This window comes from Neodiprion fabricii, chromosome 6 (genome assembly GCF_021155785.1).
Source record: "Neodiprion fabricii isolate iyNeoFabr1 chromosome 6, iyNeoFabr1.1, whole genome shotgun sequence".
In the NCBI taxonomy this organism is placed as follows: Eukaryota; Metazoa; Arthropoda; class Insecta; order Hymenoptera; family Diprionidae; genus Neodiprion; species Neodiprion fabricii.
Genome location: NC_060244.1, coordinates 3521479 through 3534324, shown reverse-complemented (window position 1 = coordinate 3534324; position 12846 = coordinate 3521479). Strand labels below are relative to the sequence as shown.

At 40.1% G+C, this 12846-nt stretch overlaps 2 protein-coding genes across 2 annotated transcripts; both read right to left on the bottom strand.

The window, feature by feature from the left end:
* Positions 1 to 2897: 2897 nt before the first annotated feature.
* On the bottom strand, positions 2898 to 7484 carry LOC124185783 (lipase 3-like). Its single transcript, XM_046576895.1, has 8 exons — positions 7235 to 7484; positions 6326 to 6524; positions 5011 to 5125; positions 4040 to 4286; positions 3761 to 3919; positions 3587 to 3671; positions 3370 to 3512; positions 2898 to 3272 (listed from the first exon to the last, which is right to left on the bottom strand). Exons 1-8 carry the CDS (start codon positions 7415 to 7417, stop codon positions 3120 to 3122), a joined length of 1284 nt encoding a protein of 427 aa, XP_046432851.1. The 5' UTR covers positions 7418 to 7484; the 3' UTR covers positions 2898 to 3119.
* A 2693-nt stretch (positions 7485 to 10177) lies between these two features.
* LOC124185788 (homocysteine S-methyltransferase 1-like) lies at positions 10178 to 12114 on the bottom strand. The gene has a single exon (XM_046576904.1). It carries the CDS (start codon positions 11801 to 11803, stop codon positions 10829 to 10831), a length of 975 nt encoding a protein of 324 aa, XP_046432860.1. The 5' UTR covers positions 11804 to 12114; the 3' UTR covers positions 10178 to 10828.
* Between the last annotated feature and the right edge of the window lie 732 nt (positions 12115 to 12846).

The following is a 12846-nucleotide window of genomic DNA, read 5'->3' as shown; positions in this document are numbered from 1 at the left end:
GCCGAAACAGTGGATATGAATTGTGACACTCCGGCCACGTACACTTTGAAATTTATGATTTTAATCCATTGTTGGGCGCTAATTACTTGGAGTAATTATACTTCAAAAACGAAGCGGAAATGCAAATGCGGAGTGCGACAGAATCGTTCTCAGGACGCTGGGAATAAGCCATGGGCTATCCAGATAACTTGATCTAGGTAAACGAACGTGGCCAACGAATCGGCGAGAAAAGTCATACAATTATACAATAAAGAAAAACAATGTTTGTTTATTCAAAAACTGAATGGATATACATATAATTGTTGGAGTAATGGTATCGGGTGTTTAGGAGTTGGCACAATTTTAAGTGCACCTGGGAGAGCCGAGTGTGCAAGATAATGCAACTTCCACTATCGCATAGTTGTACACAAGGAAGGATAATAAAAATTCCATTTTCGGGTGGTTATTACAAGAATAAACAATACACATTTGCTTCTGGTTTCTTCCTGTTATTTTAACGAGGACTTACTGACGAACTGTGAGTCGAAAACTCAGTGGCGTTTGCAATAACTTTCGGTTTGGTGCAACGCGACGAGACGTTCATTGGGCTATATCCCCATAAATTATGCGCCGACTACACAACTGGGCGAATAAAGTAAAGCTAGAGCATGAAATTCAATACTTACAGTAAGATCTATCCCATTTTAAAAGATGAAACACTTTACCGAGCAGAAAGACCGAATTCAATGCAGGGGCGGGGCGCTACTGATTTATGTTCCGCGATGTTTTCCCAATTAGAAGAGTTTGCTTATTCTGTAGATGAAGTTTTTAGTGTTACAGATCAATTCGAACGATTTCGACAAGCAGGAGGACCGAAGTACAAATCGTTATTCGTCAGTAACGACCAGCGGGAAAAACCGATAAACAATTTGATGGAGAGGATTCTACGTCAAACTCTCAATCTTCAACCACAAGTCGAGGACGGGCTCTGAAAGATCGAAGGACGATTTCGCGATACGCCACAATATTGCAGTGCAGCAGAATGTGTCAGATGACATGATAGATCAATCAAGTTCTTGTTAATTATGATAAAGCGTTAATTTGTTTACGGGACGGGAACGATTAGTCGGAAGCTGGACGTCACGAACTCGGTCCGAAAGGTACTGCAGAGCGTTGTTTTGCCCCGTGCAATCGATTTTTTGCCGATCGGCAGAATACAATGTTCACCAACTAAACTGACGAAGTTACATGAATCGGCTCGATGAATTCTGACACGTTACAAGAATATTAGTGAATCTGAAGGCACTTCGAATTTTCAGGATCGGTCTTTCAGCACCGGTCGTGTACTCGGGAAGCATTATAACAAACACCATCGTTACAGTTTAGCACGGATTAGGATTCGACATTGACGATAAAGTGAAGATCAGTATCGCCAACAAAGAGATGTTTCGATTATTAACAAACTCGGAATGACCGTGGACGTCTTCGCTTTCCAATGCTAAGAACTTCGTCTAACGCAGTTCTAATCGCTTTTTCGAAGGCTGCGTAATTCTCACCGTCATCAGCAAATCTTACGATCACATCGCAATTTATGTAATAACGGAATAAAAAAAACGTTTACATTTTCAAGGTGGAATGAATCGCTATATATATGTATGTATATATGTATGTGCCTGGATGCTATTTGTACAACAACAGGAAAATAAAAACTTATACTTCCTAGGTGAATTTAACTAATGCAATGGTGTGTGTAATTAATGATTCGGTAACTTTGATAGAGAGGAAAATGTAAACCTGCATCTCAAAGCATTTCAAACCCTACACACGACACAGATTCCATAAGGTGTGTGCCAAAACATACTGTGAGTAATCCGTTACATCGGAACACGTATGAACTTAGATCTGCGATCCGGTGTCAAGTACATGATATTACTACTTTTATACTCATCATCCATATATGTAATTAGCTCGATGTTAAACCGTGAACCGATGTGATGTGTGCTGTTTCACCTCTAAGATAGTGCGGGGGACGATGTAATCAGGCAACTATTCAACAATTGGTAATTCACTGTCCAAAATAACGATTTCAAATTGAAAGAAAATTTCTTTGCAATCGAAGTGATGTGAAAAATACCCGACATTCACTTTGAATTACGAAAATCACTGCCCTCGGGACCATAATTATGTAATATACGACAGGGAGTACAAGTACGAAACAATTCTGTGCGATGATATTGCTATACAATCTGAAAATCTGGACGTTACTCGGGCTATGACGAACATTATGGAATGAGAAAAACACGGACATTATAAACGCAATTACTCCAGTCTGATCATTGTCGCGCGCATTAGTTTTTTCACCGTGTACCGATTTGCATTAAAAACTAAGTATACTGAAGGAACTCAGCAGAACCCGCATGCATGTTATACCTACAGGTATTAATAATTGCTGTTTATGTTCTCAGGTGTAGTATTCGTTTGCAATATGTTGTCAATATCGGCTCAGGTCAGGGACGCTGGAAAGCTGGATAAACCGCTTGAATCAATTATTGCTCATGGTTGAGTTTATAATTTTATTGTTACAGAATTTGTCCATCCATTTTTCGCATTTTCTGCGTAAATGCTCATATTACGGGTATAATAACTAGAAGGGCAGCGATTAAAGACAATCGATGTATATTTCTTACATTTTCTGTCAAGCTTCGCGTTTCATTGCATGTCCACTTTATACCGTGAAAATTGACGTGTCATAGCGTGAGCAATGATTCGCACCTAATATTTAAAAAGTTCCGCAAAATTTACCATAAAAAAGAAAATCGAATGTTTTCTGATTTCTGTAACGTATGGTCTGATTATGATAGCTGAGTCTTGTTGTGGAGGTTTGAAAAGCTTCAAGAATCAGCTTCAAGGATACATGCTTGGTTTTCAAAAATATTTAATAATTTACAAGTATTTTATCTCTTAAAGAAAAGTGGAATGTTCCCACGTTAAACGATGAGAAATTAAAATTAAAATAGCGACCTATTCGAACCGATGCAGAAAGCTTATATGTAGTCATGACATAATTATTGTTGATACAAGAATATGGTCCAACTTGTGATGAAACCACGGGAATCCGCAGCGTGAAATGGAAACCTATTTTATTTGTATTGGTGAATTAATTCTATGGTATCGTCGTACAGAAGACGTTTGGCGTCGGTGGCCCATACGAAGTCAACGTGATTGAACGCTGGATAAGATATTGCGACCGAAGCTACAACGTTCGTCAACCTTTTCTTCAGTTCCACAACGTCCTGCAGGCATATGAGAGTGAAGGTAAACAGAAAATCGATATTTGATTGAGTTATAAATCGATCCATCGACCGCGAGGGTAGCCAAATTTTTTCTTACCACTTCACGGGAAAGGGGGTCGTTCCTGCCGTAAAAGAGAGCAACTGGTGCTGTTATCTTGGAGACGTCGTAAGCCGGTGGTTCGGCCTGCTGGTAACGTCCGAAATTCTCGACGTAGCCGTAATCGTACTGCCTAAATTGACCTGCCAACCGGTGGGAAGTGAACCGTAAATTGAAAAAGCACGATGCTTGAAAAATATTGTTCAATAATTTCTACCACTAGATAAGTGTTGATAGTAGTGCGCCAGCGTCTTGAGCGACATCCCGGCAGGAAAGTAGCTCACCAGGTACGGAATGAGAGTCTGTGAATATTATAGATCAGAGTTTTCAACAACTTATTGATTGATTGTATGCTGCAGAAAAAAGTATAGCCATGGATTTAATAACTCACAGTGTTGAACTGCTCGGGATCTGATCCAAAAACCCTAAAGTATACGTTTAAGCAAACTTTGTGGGTAGCAGCATTTTCGTTGCACAGTGAGTTTAGCAGTTGTGTGATGAGAGTGCTTTGCGGATATAGTTCGTGAATTCCCTGGTTACGAAGCGTTTGCTGAAACACGTTTACACGTCCCATCGATAATTGAATCAGGGTCAATGGTCCCACATCGATATACTTATATCACTTATAAAATTTTACAATTTTTATTACACTTTATGTAGGTCGATTTACCTCGATGAAATCACCATTATCCACTAACAATTTTTGGATTCCCGTACGTCCGTGCTTCCAGTAAGCAACTGGCGCGAAACTGACAACCAATCGCAATCGATTGTTGTACTCCGGTCTTTCCGAGAGCAGAATATAGCTGGTGGTCGTGCCCATGGAGTGTCCGATGTAGATCAGACTCTTTTGGCCGGTATGATCGAGAGCGTAGTCTATCATGGCGGGAAGATCGTAGTACGCCATTTCGTGGAAACTGCAGGGAGTAGAAAGAGCAGCGTTGAAAATTATCCGACGAATCTAGGACAAGGATGACAAAGTTGACTCGGAATCGGTAACGAGGGCGTGCGAGAAATGTAGAGGCGATGAAATGCACCGTTCCAATGTGTCCGAGAAAATCACGGAGTTGATCGCGTATCCACGCGTCCAATGTTGACCAGCTACGATCGCGATTGCAAGGTGAACAACTTAGCAGAGATGTAGTGGCGAGATTTGACTGACTGATATTGATCGGATCGTCCATTCGGATTATTTTTCTGCCGCGTACAAGAGATCGCCTCGTCTTATTCCTGAAGAACGGTTGGAAACAAATTGGAACACACCGAAGTCTATCCATAATATTAACAACAATAATAATAACAACAGTGATACAGCGAATAGAGCTATCTTCGGATGGCCGGCAGTCACTTGTAAGTCGGTCGTCAGCGCTCCAGAGTCTTATTGCCAGCCGATCTTTGGATCTCGAGCATTGGAACTTGTAATAACGACGGTATGGAATCCAGCTTCGATCCATGTATCGTGCATGATACATTATTTGTAAATGTGATTACGACTGACGGTTGGTGGAAGAATTGTTGGTAAAAATTTTCAAGGGGTAATTGGTAGCTCGTAAGATTCGGCTGGAAGTTGCATGAAGAAAAATGGTTACATAATGTGCGGTAGGTGGTGAAAGATTTACGGAGAGCAATGGTAGGAGGTACCTGAATTGCCAAAATTTCGGATCTTCGGGACTCAGAACGACGTGAGATCTTGAGTATGAATTGCCTCGAAAGTTGCCGACCCACACGTCGTAGCCAGCGTCTGCGAGTAAAAATACTGCAACAAATTGAATACATACAAATACTTCTTTTATCTGTCAGTTACGTCTGCACGTTCAATCGTTCATTTTATTTTAATTTTTTCTTTCAATGATCAGTAGGCGCAGCTTGGCTAACAATAAAAGTCAGATTTCGGCTCTCCGGGAACAAAGCAGCCTTGCACTGCAGCTTCCGAAAGTATTGAAAGAAGAAATTCTTGACCTACGTGTCCGTGGTAGGTTCTTATTTATTTCTCTTTTCTTGGCTTCGGTGGTCTTGAAGCGTGAAAACGGGTTTGACATTACGACTTAATAACAACGTCGAAAAACTGTTTAATCTTCATCTTGCACTAGAACAAATCTCAAAGCGCGCCTCACGTAAGCTTCGAGTGACTTCAATTTTTCTCAAAGATCGTTTGTAACTACATGTTGCAAAAATGGAACTTGCGAGCTTCGTTATTCGGGGTGATTATTTGACGCGGGGAAAAAGTTCCGGATTCGTCACGAGACAATTACTTCGCACGAATTTTAAGGCCTTAAGTATATAATAATAACAGGTCATTATAGCACGCTGACCTCAGAAGTTTTGACTGTATAGTACTGAGTGGTAAATCATCTTATGTAAGTGATGCAAACAAATTGCCGTCTGACGTTAGAAAATGTTGTGTTCGTAAGCAATTATTCGTGAAACGAAATGAATCTCGGGTAACTAACATATTATACGCGTTACGCGATAATAGATGCCATTTTCGTCGAAGAAGTCAGCTGGCTTCAGTGCTTTTCTGATGAAAGAAATCGTCGCTGTGCACAATTTGATTATAGCATGACATTGTAATTTTTAATAATACTTCACTTGATATCTCGCTTCTTACACGTAAATATTTATAACGAAATTAAAACCAATTTTTGTGAGAAACTAATTCAATTGCTGTTTATACTTAAAGTAACAAGATACGTACATAAGGATATTGACCTACATTTGGAAAATATGTTTACCAGGGCAAAGTTGGACGATTTTTTTCATTCTAGTCTTCATTCCTGTTACTATTATTCGTAATTTTTCATCATCTATCAAGGATCAATGACGTACGAGTTGTAGATAACAAAAAAAGTAAACCGGTTTACGATCGACTCCCTCTTTTCCACTTCATGTAACGTTTGCCCACGCTCACCATCCGCTCGTCAACCTTGACCCAGCAAAAATGATTATTGAACCTCACCTAAATCCCTTCCAGGGCCCATTAAAACCCAACTGTCAGACGACGCCGAGATGCCATGCTGGACGAAAACTACGGGCTTCTTTTCGACTAGAGATGAACGTGCACTACCAGGAATTCTATGGAATCTTAGATTGTAGCCATCTATGGTCGTCACGTTGTGCTCCTCGGCTGGATAATGATACTGCTTAACCAATCCCAGCTGAAAATTACAATTGTATGTACGGTGTGGTTTTCATGGAATTAGTTTTATTCTTTACTTCCCGATAAATCCCGAATCTGTTGCATCCTACCGTCTGAGATCGCAACCGATTGGAATCTAGCCGCTGGAAAAGCTACATGCTTTTGCAGCTCGTACAGATTTTCCTCATACGGACAACGAAAGTTTCTTTATAACTTGTACGCGTTTCCTCTCAAGACTTTTATCCGCATTGCAAATTAATTCCGCGAAAATACGGGTGGATGACACATTGAAACGAATTGTTGAAGAACGAATCCACGCGGTCCACCTAAGAACCAGAACAAAGGAGATTCCCCAGAAGGAAAAATAATGAAATCGACGAAACAAAAGAAAACTGCAAAGTCTGTTCTCAAAGCATGTAAACGATCGTCGGGAATTCCTGCCGCGTGGCGTTCAACCTTGGCAACCTTGGAAGCGGTGGCTGTCTGGCTTGCAAGAGACACGAGTTTGTCTTACGCCTGATTAGTTTGCACACGTTGTTGGTAGTAAATGCAAACGCTCAACGTGGCGGTGTTTCTCTGTCATTCGACATTACGGCCAAAGAACTGCAGCACATCCGCCGAGCGTTGCATCTTTCGAATCAAAAACGCACCGGCGTGAACGAAGGGGAAAGAAACCAAAGAGTTAGCCAAGAACTTAATCGTACTTTGTCGCTAGTTCTCGCTACTTACAAAGTCAGAGACCGCTAAGGAATTCTTCAGCCTGAGCTCTCGAGGAGACGCGTTTCTGACGCGAGTAATTCGTGGGACCGGCGGTGATAAGATGGCCCTCAGGATGTTGAAGGACATTCCCTCGACGGGGCCTTGCATCAAGATAACGAAGGCGATTATCGCACCTGCTTCGCACCTCCTCATCGCTTTGGTTTCTTCGATACAAACGCGATCGATGTATACTATCCGATGCAGTTGCACTTGCGGTTACGTTGGGGTAGCGGATTTTCGCTGTGTAAAATTTAACGATACGTGCAGCAGTCTCGAACGACAAAAATTAAACACTTCCTGAACATGAATAAAGCAGATCCAATACACAACTTGGCCTTATCAAGTTCATTTATATCCAACACTCAGCTGACCGATCGGCGATAATAATTACGAAACCGCGGTCACTGAAAATCACCAACACATGCTTTGTTCAATCAAATTCTCCTATTATATAATGACCAATTTATTGATTCGAGCGAAATATTTTATAACGTAGTGAGCTGGCATTTGGGATTGGTCGGCATTTCTCACGAAGGAAAAGAAAGAACTACCCCGATAAATATACGTTCACATAAAGTACTCTGCAAAGTGAACCAGCTTCACTCACCGAGTGGTACCGATTTCAACAAGGTGCCGTTTCAGTGGCTACTGCGCCTTACTGATACCTGATCTTTGCAGCATACGTCCGTCGAATACTCTAAGATATCCCCATGCATTCCTTGACTTTTTATCGACCGTTTACGCAAGATCCTTCTAATTTCAGGGTTCACATGTCGTGATTAAACCGATTTGCGTTTAAAGAAATTGTGGCGACAGCACCGGTCCGGTCCACCTTGTCATTCCAGGCGGCAAGAATCTATGAATGTTGACCACGTGTACGAATTCGTTATACACACTCCTGATTTTTAAATTAATCTCTAGGCAATAAAGGAATTAGGAGAATGGATGGATTTTTTCACGCAAGTGCTATGGCGAATTATTCGCGGCCATTTCTTACATGTGGTCGTCATGAAGATTGTAGGCAAGTACATCGCCGAAACTGTGAACGTGAATATTAGTAAATCTGAAGGCGCTTTGAATTTTCAGGACTGGTCTCTTGATTCCGATCTTGTATTCGGAGAGCATTATAATAAAAAATCATCATCATGACTCATCGTGGATTATAGGACTCGACATTGAAAGTAAGGTCAAGATCAGTACCCCCAGCAAAGAGGTGTTTCGATTACTCGTCAAACCCACAATGACCATGGACAACTTCGCTTTCAATTGCTTAGAACTTCGTCTAACTCAGTTCTAATCACTTTTTCGAAGGCTGCGCAATTCTCACCGTCATCAGCAAAGCTCACGATCACATCGCCATTTATCAAACGATGTAATAATAAAAACATTTACATCTTCAAGGTAGAATAAATCACGCAACATTTATTCCCAACCTATTGCTAGTTACTATTCACACTAACGGATTGATCAGCGAATTTGATGTCCGGCCAGAATCTTGTTCCTTACTATCGTGTTAATCAAGGGTCTTTCATAGTTTTGGGTCCGATATAATTTTTGTCTCTCCGCAGGTCGCGATCGAAGGAATTGCCCTTAGAGTCTACTCGACTTACTTGAAAATGATACTGATCGTAGTTCAAGTTGTGAATAAAGTGTGGTATCGTTATCAGCCTGACATTTTTTTTTTTTTTTCATTCGCAAGTAATAGATTATTGACGGAAAAATTCTGGGCTTGATTCTGTCGCGTGTGGTTTCTAAACACATTGTTTTTTATAAATAAAACGTTGAAATAGTTGAGGAAATCAACTGACGAAAATAACGATTCCAAATTGGAAGTAAATGCGTCGTAATCAAATTGATTTTAGAAATACCCGACATTCACGCGAAATTATGAACTTCACTATCTTCTGGACGAAAATTATTTATACAACAGAGGGTATAAGCCATCAATCTAAAACAATTCTATGCGAGAATGCAATAATATAGTCTTCGAATGTGAATACAATTGAGGCTGCGACTAATGTCATTAATTTAGAAAAACACGGACATTGTAATGCAATTAAATTGCACGAGTCTGCTGATTGTCGGATAAATTTTGTCAGTTCATACCGCTTTGCATTGAAAACTAACAATATGCGTACCGCAGAACCTCGAGCAGTATATATCCACATGCATATTATACAGTTATTAATAATGGTTGTTTATTTTTTCAGGTGTTTTATTGATTTTCAATTTATCCATACCAAATGTCAGCTCAGGTCAAGGATACTACAAAGCCAAGCGAACAAGGTAAATCAATTGTTGCTCGTGAGTCACGTTCATAATTTTATCGTTACAGAATTCCCTCATCCATTTTCCGCATTTCCCGATTAAGGCCTCATACTACGGATATAACACAGCTCAACAGAAAAGGAGAGAGTTTTTTTCATGCCTTGATTTTTTCCGTGAATTTTCAGTTTTATACTTTTTTTAACCCCAAACTAAGCGAAAAACGTGTTCAAGGATAAAATCATGCCCGTACGAAGTGGACTAAAAAAACAAAACCTAATTACACCATGATATTTTAATATGCGGGTATTTGCATATTAACTAAGAATTTTTATTGGTTTCTAAATAAAATTCCGCATTGCATCAACTTTCCAGGTAAAATTTATTGCCCGTATCTTTGGACTTGAACGAAAATTTCCCAACGTTTTTAGGTGCATATGAATTTGCGGACAACCTGTATGCTAATTGACACGTATGGTTTTTCTGTGAAAAAATTTATAAATATATTCTCCTGCCGTTACGTTAAATTTCTTTCAAAGTCTGATAGTTCAAAATACAGAGCATCGGATGAATAACACTTGTGTATGTAATAAATATATGCCATTTTCAATTTCAACATTATATTATTAAACATAATAACAAGAAAAATTAACGATAAACTGTATATCTTTATTTATCAATGCTTATTTGTATAGACGTACAAAAGTTATCAATACATAAACTTTACAAAAACTATATAATTATGTAGTTTCAATTCTTTGATTTTTTACAGTCTGTAGAAGCAGTACAGTCTTCAATGTGTTTTTGTAAGAAGTACAAAGTAGCAATTTGCAAGCTGACTTAAAGTCAGAAGCTTTAATAGCCGCATTAATAAATTCTGGCGCACAAGTGCACACGGATGGAGTATTGTACTTTAGATTCAGTCGTTCAGAGAAATATGTACTTTGAGATACGTTTTTACATGACTTGCAGATCTCTAATGAATTCCTCAATGAACCGGTTTTATCGCAGTAGTCTGCCAGATTTTTAAAATACAATCTGAATTAAATAGTTCAGCTAGCTTGGTTCGACATGAAGAGATGTCGCAAAATTATATTGTTTCCGGATCGCAAAGAACCATTATACAAACTACGTTACGGTGGACTGTTTTATGGTGGATCTGACCGAATGAGAAAAAAACAGCTTGAATCTTATAGACGTTCTTCGAATGTAACTCCTATCGAGGTGAACGATGGCCCAATTTTGTCAAAGTACTTTTGAAACAGTATTCTCAGTTCATTTGAATTTCTTCCGCTTTAGTTACTTCAAAGTTTCCGATTCCCAGCGTTTGACAGCATCTCGTATCAGTGTTATATCCTTGGCATATGTACGGCAGCAACCGCCGATGTATCGAACCCCGAGATTTAGCCAATCGGCAACAAAGTTTTCCAGAGAATCCGTAGTCTCTCCAGGTTGCCACCCTTCGCTAACAACGTACCGCTCTCCGCTATTAGGATAAACGACCAAAGGTAGACTATCCTCTTTTCTGTCCTTATTGATTTCGGCAAGTAAAGGAGAAACGCATCGTGGAGCGATGCAATTCACTCCTACAGCGACTATCTGTCCAGGTAAAGCTTTGACGAAACATGCCAGAGCGACCTCTTTGAAATTGCTACCGTCAGCCAGACTCCTTCCATCCTGACGACATGAGAACGACAGCCAGGCTTTCATTGCCGGATAGTCCCTCAGCAGGTCGACCAATGCTTCAGCCTCAATTTTATTTGGTATGGTCTCGAAAGCGAGCAGATCTACTCCACCTTTTACCAAAACTTCCAAACGAGGCTTGTGCCAATTTTTAATCGCTTCGGCGGTAACGTCTGGATCGTAAGCTCCGGTGTACTCTGAGCCATTGTGCAGCGCAGCACCATAAGGCCCAATAGTACCGACGATCAACTTTCGATCGTTCTTGGTCTCCGCCGAATGAATTTTGATTGCTTCTTTGGCAATATCTACCGCGCTTTTGATCAGGGCTAAGCTTTCTTCCGCAGTCAGGTTTAGATGCTTCATAAAACCACCGATCGAAGCCTGATAAGTATTTGTTTGAATGATGTCGGCACCGGCTCGTAGAAAGTCGAGATGAGTCGCCAGAACTGCATCTGGATTAGTAGCTAAGAATCTCGCTGTCCACAAGGGATCACCGTCAACCTTATTGCCAACATGAACTGACAGCTGAGTTGAAAAGCCACCGTCTAGTATTTTCACTTTACCTCTTTCTTTCGAGCTATCGAGAGACATCTTTCCACCTGTCCCTTTATTTATGTTGACTGCGAATTTGTTGCTATTTTTCTATAGCAAATTACCTTGTGCTCGTCAGCAGCTTGACCTCTTACGACCTTTGTTTGTTTCCCCTTTGACTAGATGTAAAAATTCCTCCTCCCGACTTACGATCAAATCCGTGACGTGTTACTGTCAGTCAGTCTTTGGTTACTACGCCTCTGGTATTAAATCTGTATTTATGCAGGTTTGACCAATTGCACGCCTGCAAAAAAGCAAACCAATACGCTCCACGTCCCAGGAGCATGAATGAACCACTCCGGATTTAGAACCCAACAGAGCTCGAAGTTATAGTTTTTTTTTTCAGAATGCCCATGCCACACGTTCCGTCTCTGGTGTTATCACGTTATTTTGCTGAAAATTCAGATTTTTAAAGTTTCCTGACTCGCACGATCTGCGAAAGCGCATCTATATTATTATAAGGATATATTATCAGTCGGCAACTATATATATATATATATATACAGATATGTATTATTATATGCAGATATCAGTGGTTATTACCATTACACAGTGCGAGTTGGCTACCGCCGGTATAAGCCGAGTGATGATATACCGATATCGACGGCGTGCGGATAATATTGTTCTCGGATTTTGTAATCGACAGAACAATGCAACGGTATTCGAATATTACTGGAAATTGCGGTTGAAAACTGGAAAACATCAGAGTTACAGTTAAATAAACGAGTGTATAAATCGTGTGAGAATTATACGGTATTTTTGATTTTCTCTGAGTAATTTGCCACTGAGCAAGCCAACGGGTTGTCTCGATTGAATAATTCGTGCGTGAGTGTCTTATATACAGAATAATTTATCATTACATGATTTTACATTTTTAATCTCTAGATTTTACTACTGCGTCCAGCTTAAGAATCCTGCATTTATCGTCAACTCGCAACTAGAATTGAATGCGTGTCGATGTAAATATATGACGCGGAGATGAAATTTCAAATTAGCGCCTGATTTGGTGTAAACAGCAACCCAAAATCCACGGAAAATCGGTT

Bases quoted from the DNA above. Each gene is read 5' to 3' on its own strand.
- LOC124185783 (XM_046576895.1), bottom strand. From the start codon at position 7,417: ATGAGGAGGTGCGAAGCAGGTGCGATAATCGCCTTCGTTATCTTGATG. The intron at 6,525-7,234 runs GTAAGTAGCGAG...TGTAATTTTCAG, and splicing joins CCTTAGCGGTCTCTGACTTT to CTGGGATTGGTTAAGCAGTA. The intron at 3,920-4,039 runs GTAAATCGACCT...AACGTGTTTCAG, and splicing joins ATAATGGTGATTTCATCGAG to CAAACGCTTCGTAACCAGGG.
- LOC124185788 (XM_046576904.1), bottom strand. From the start codon at position 11,803: ATGTCTCTCGATAGCTCGAAAGAAAGAGGTAAAGTGAAAATACTAGAC.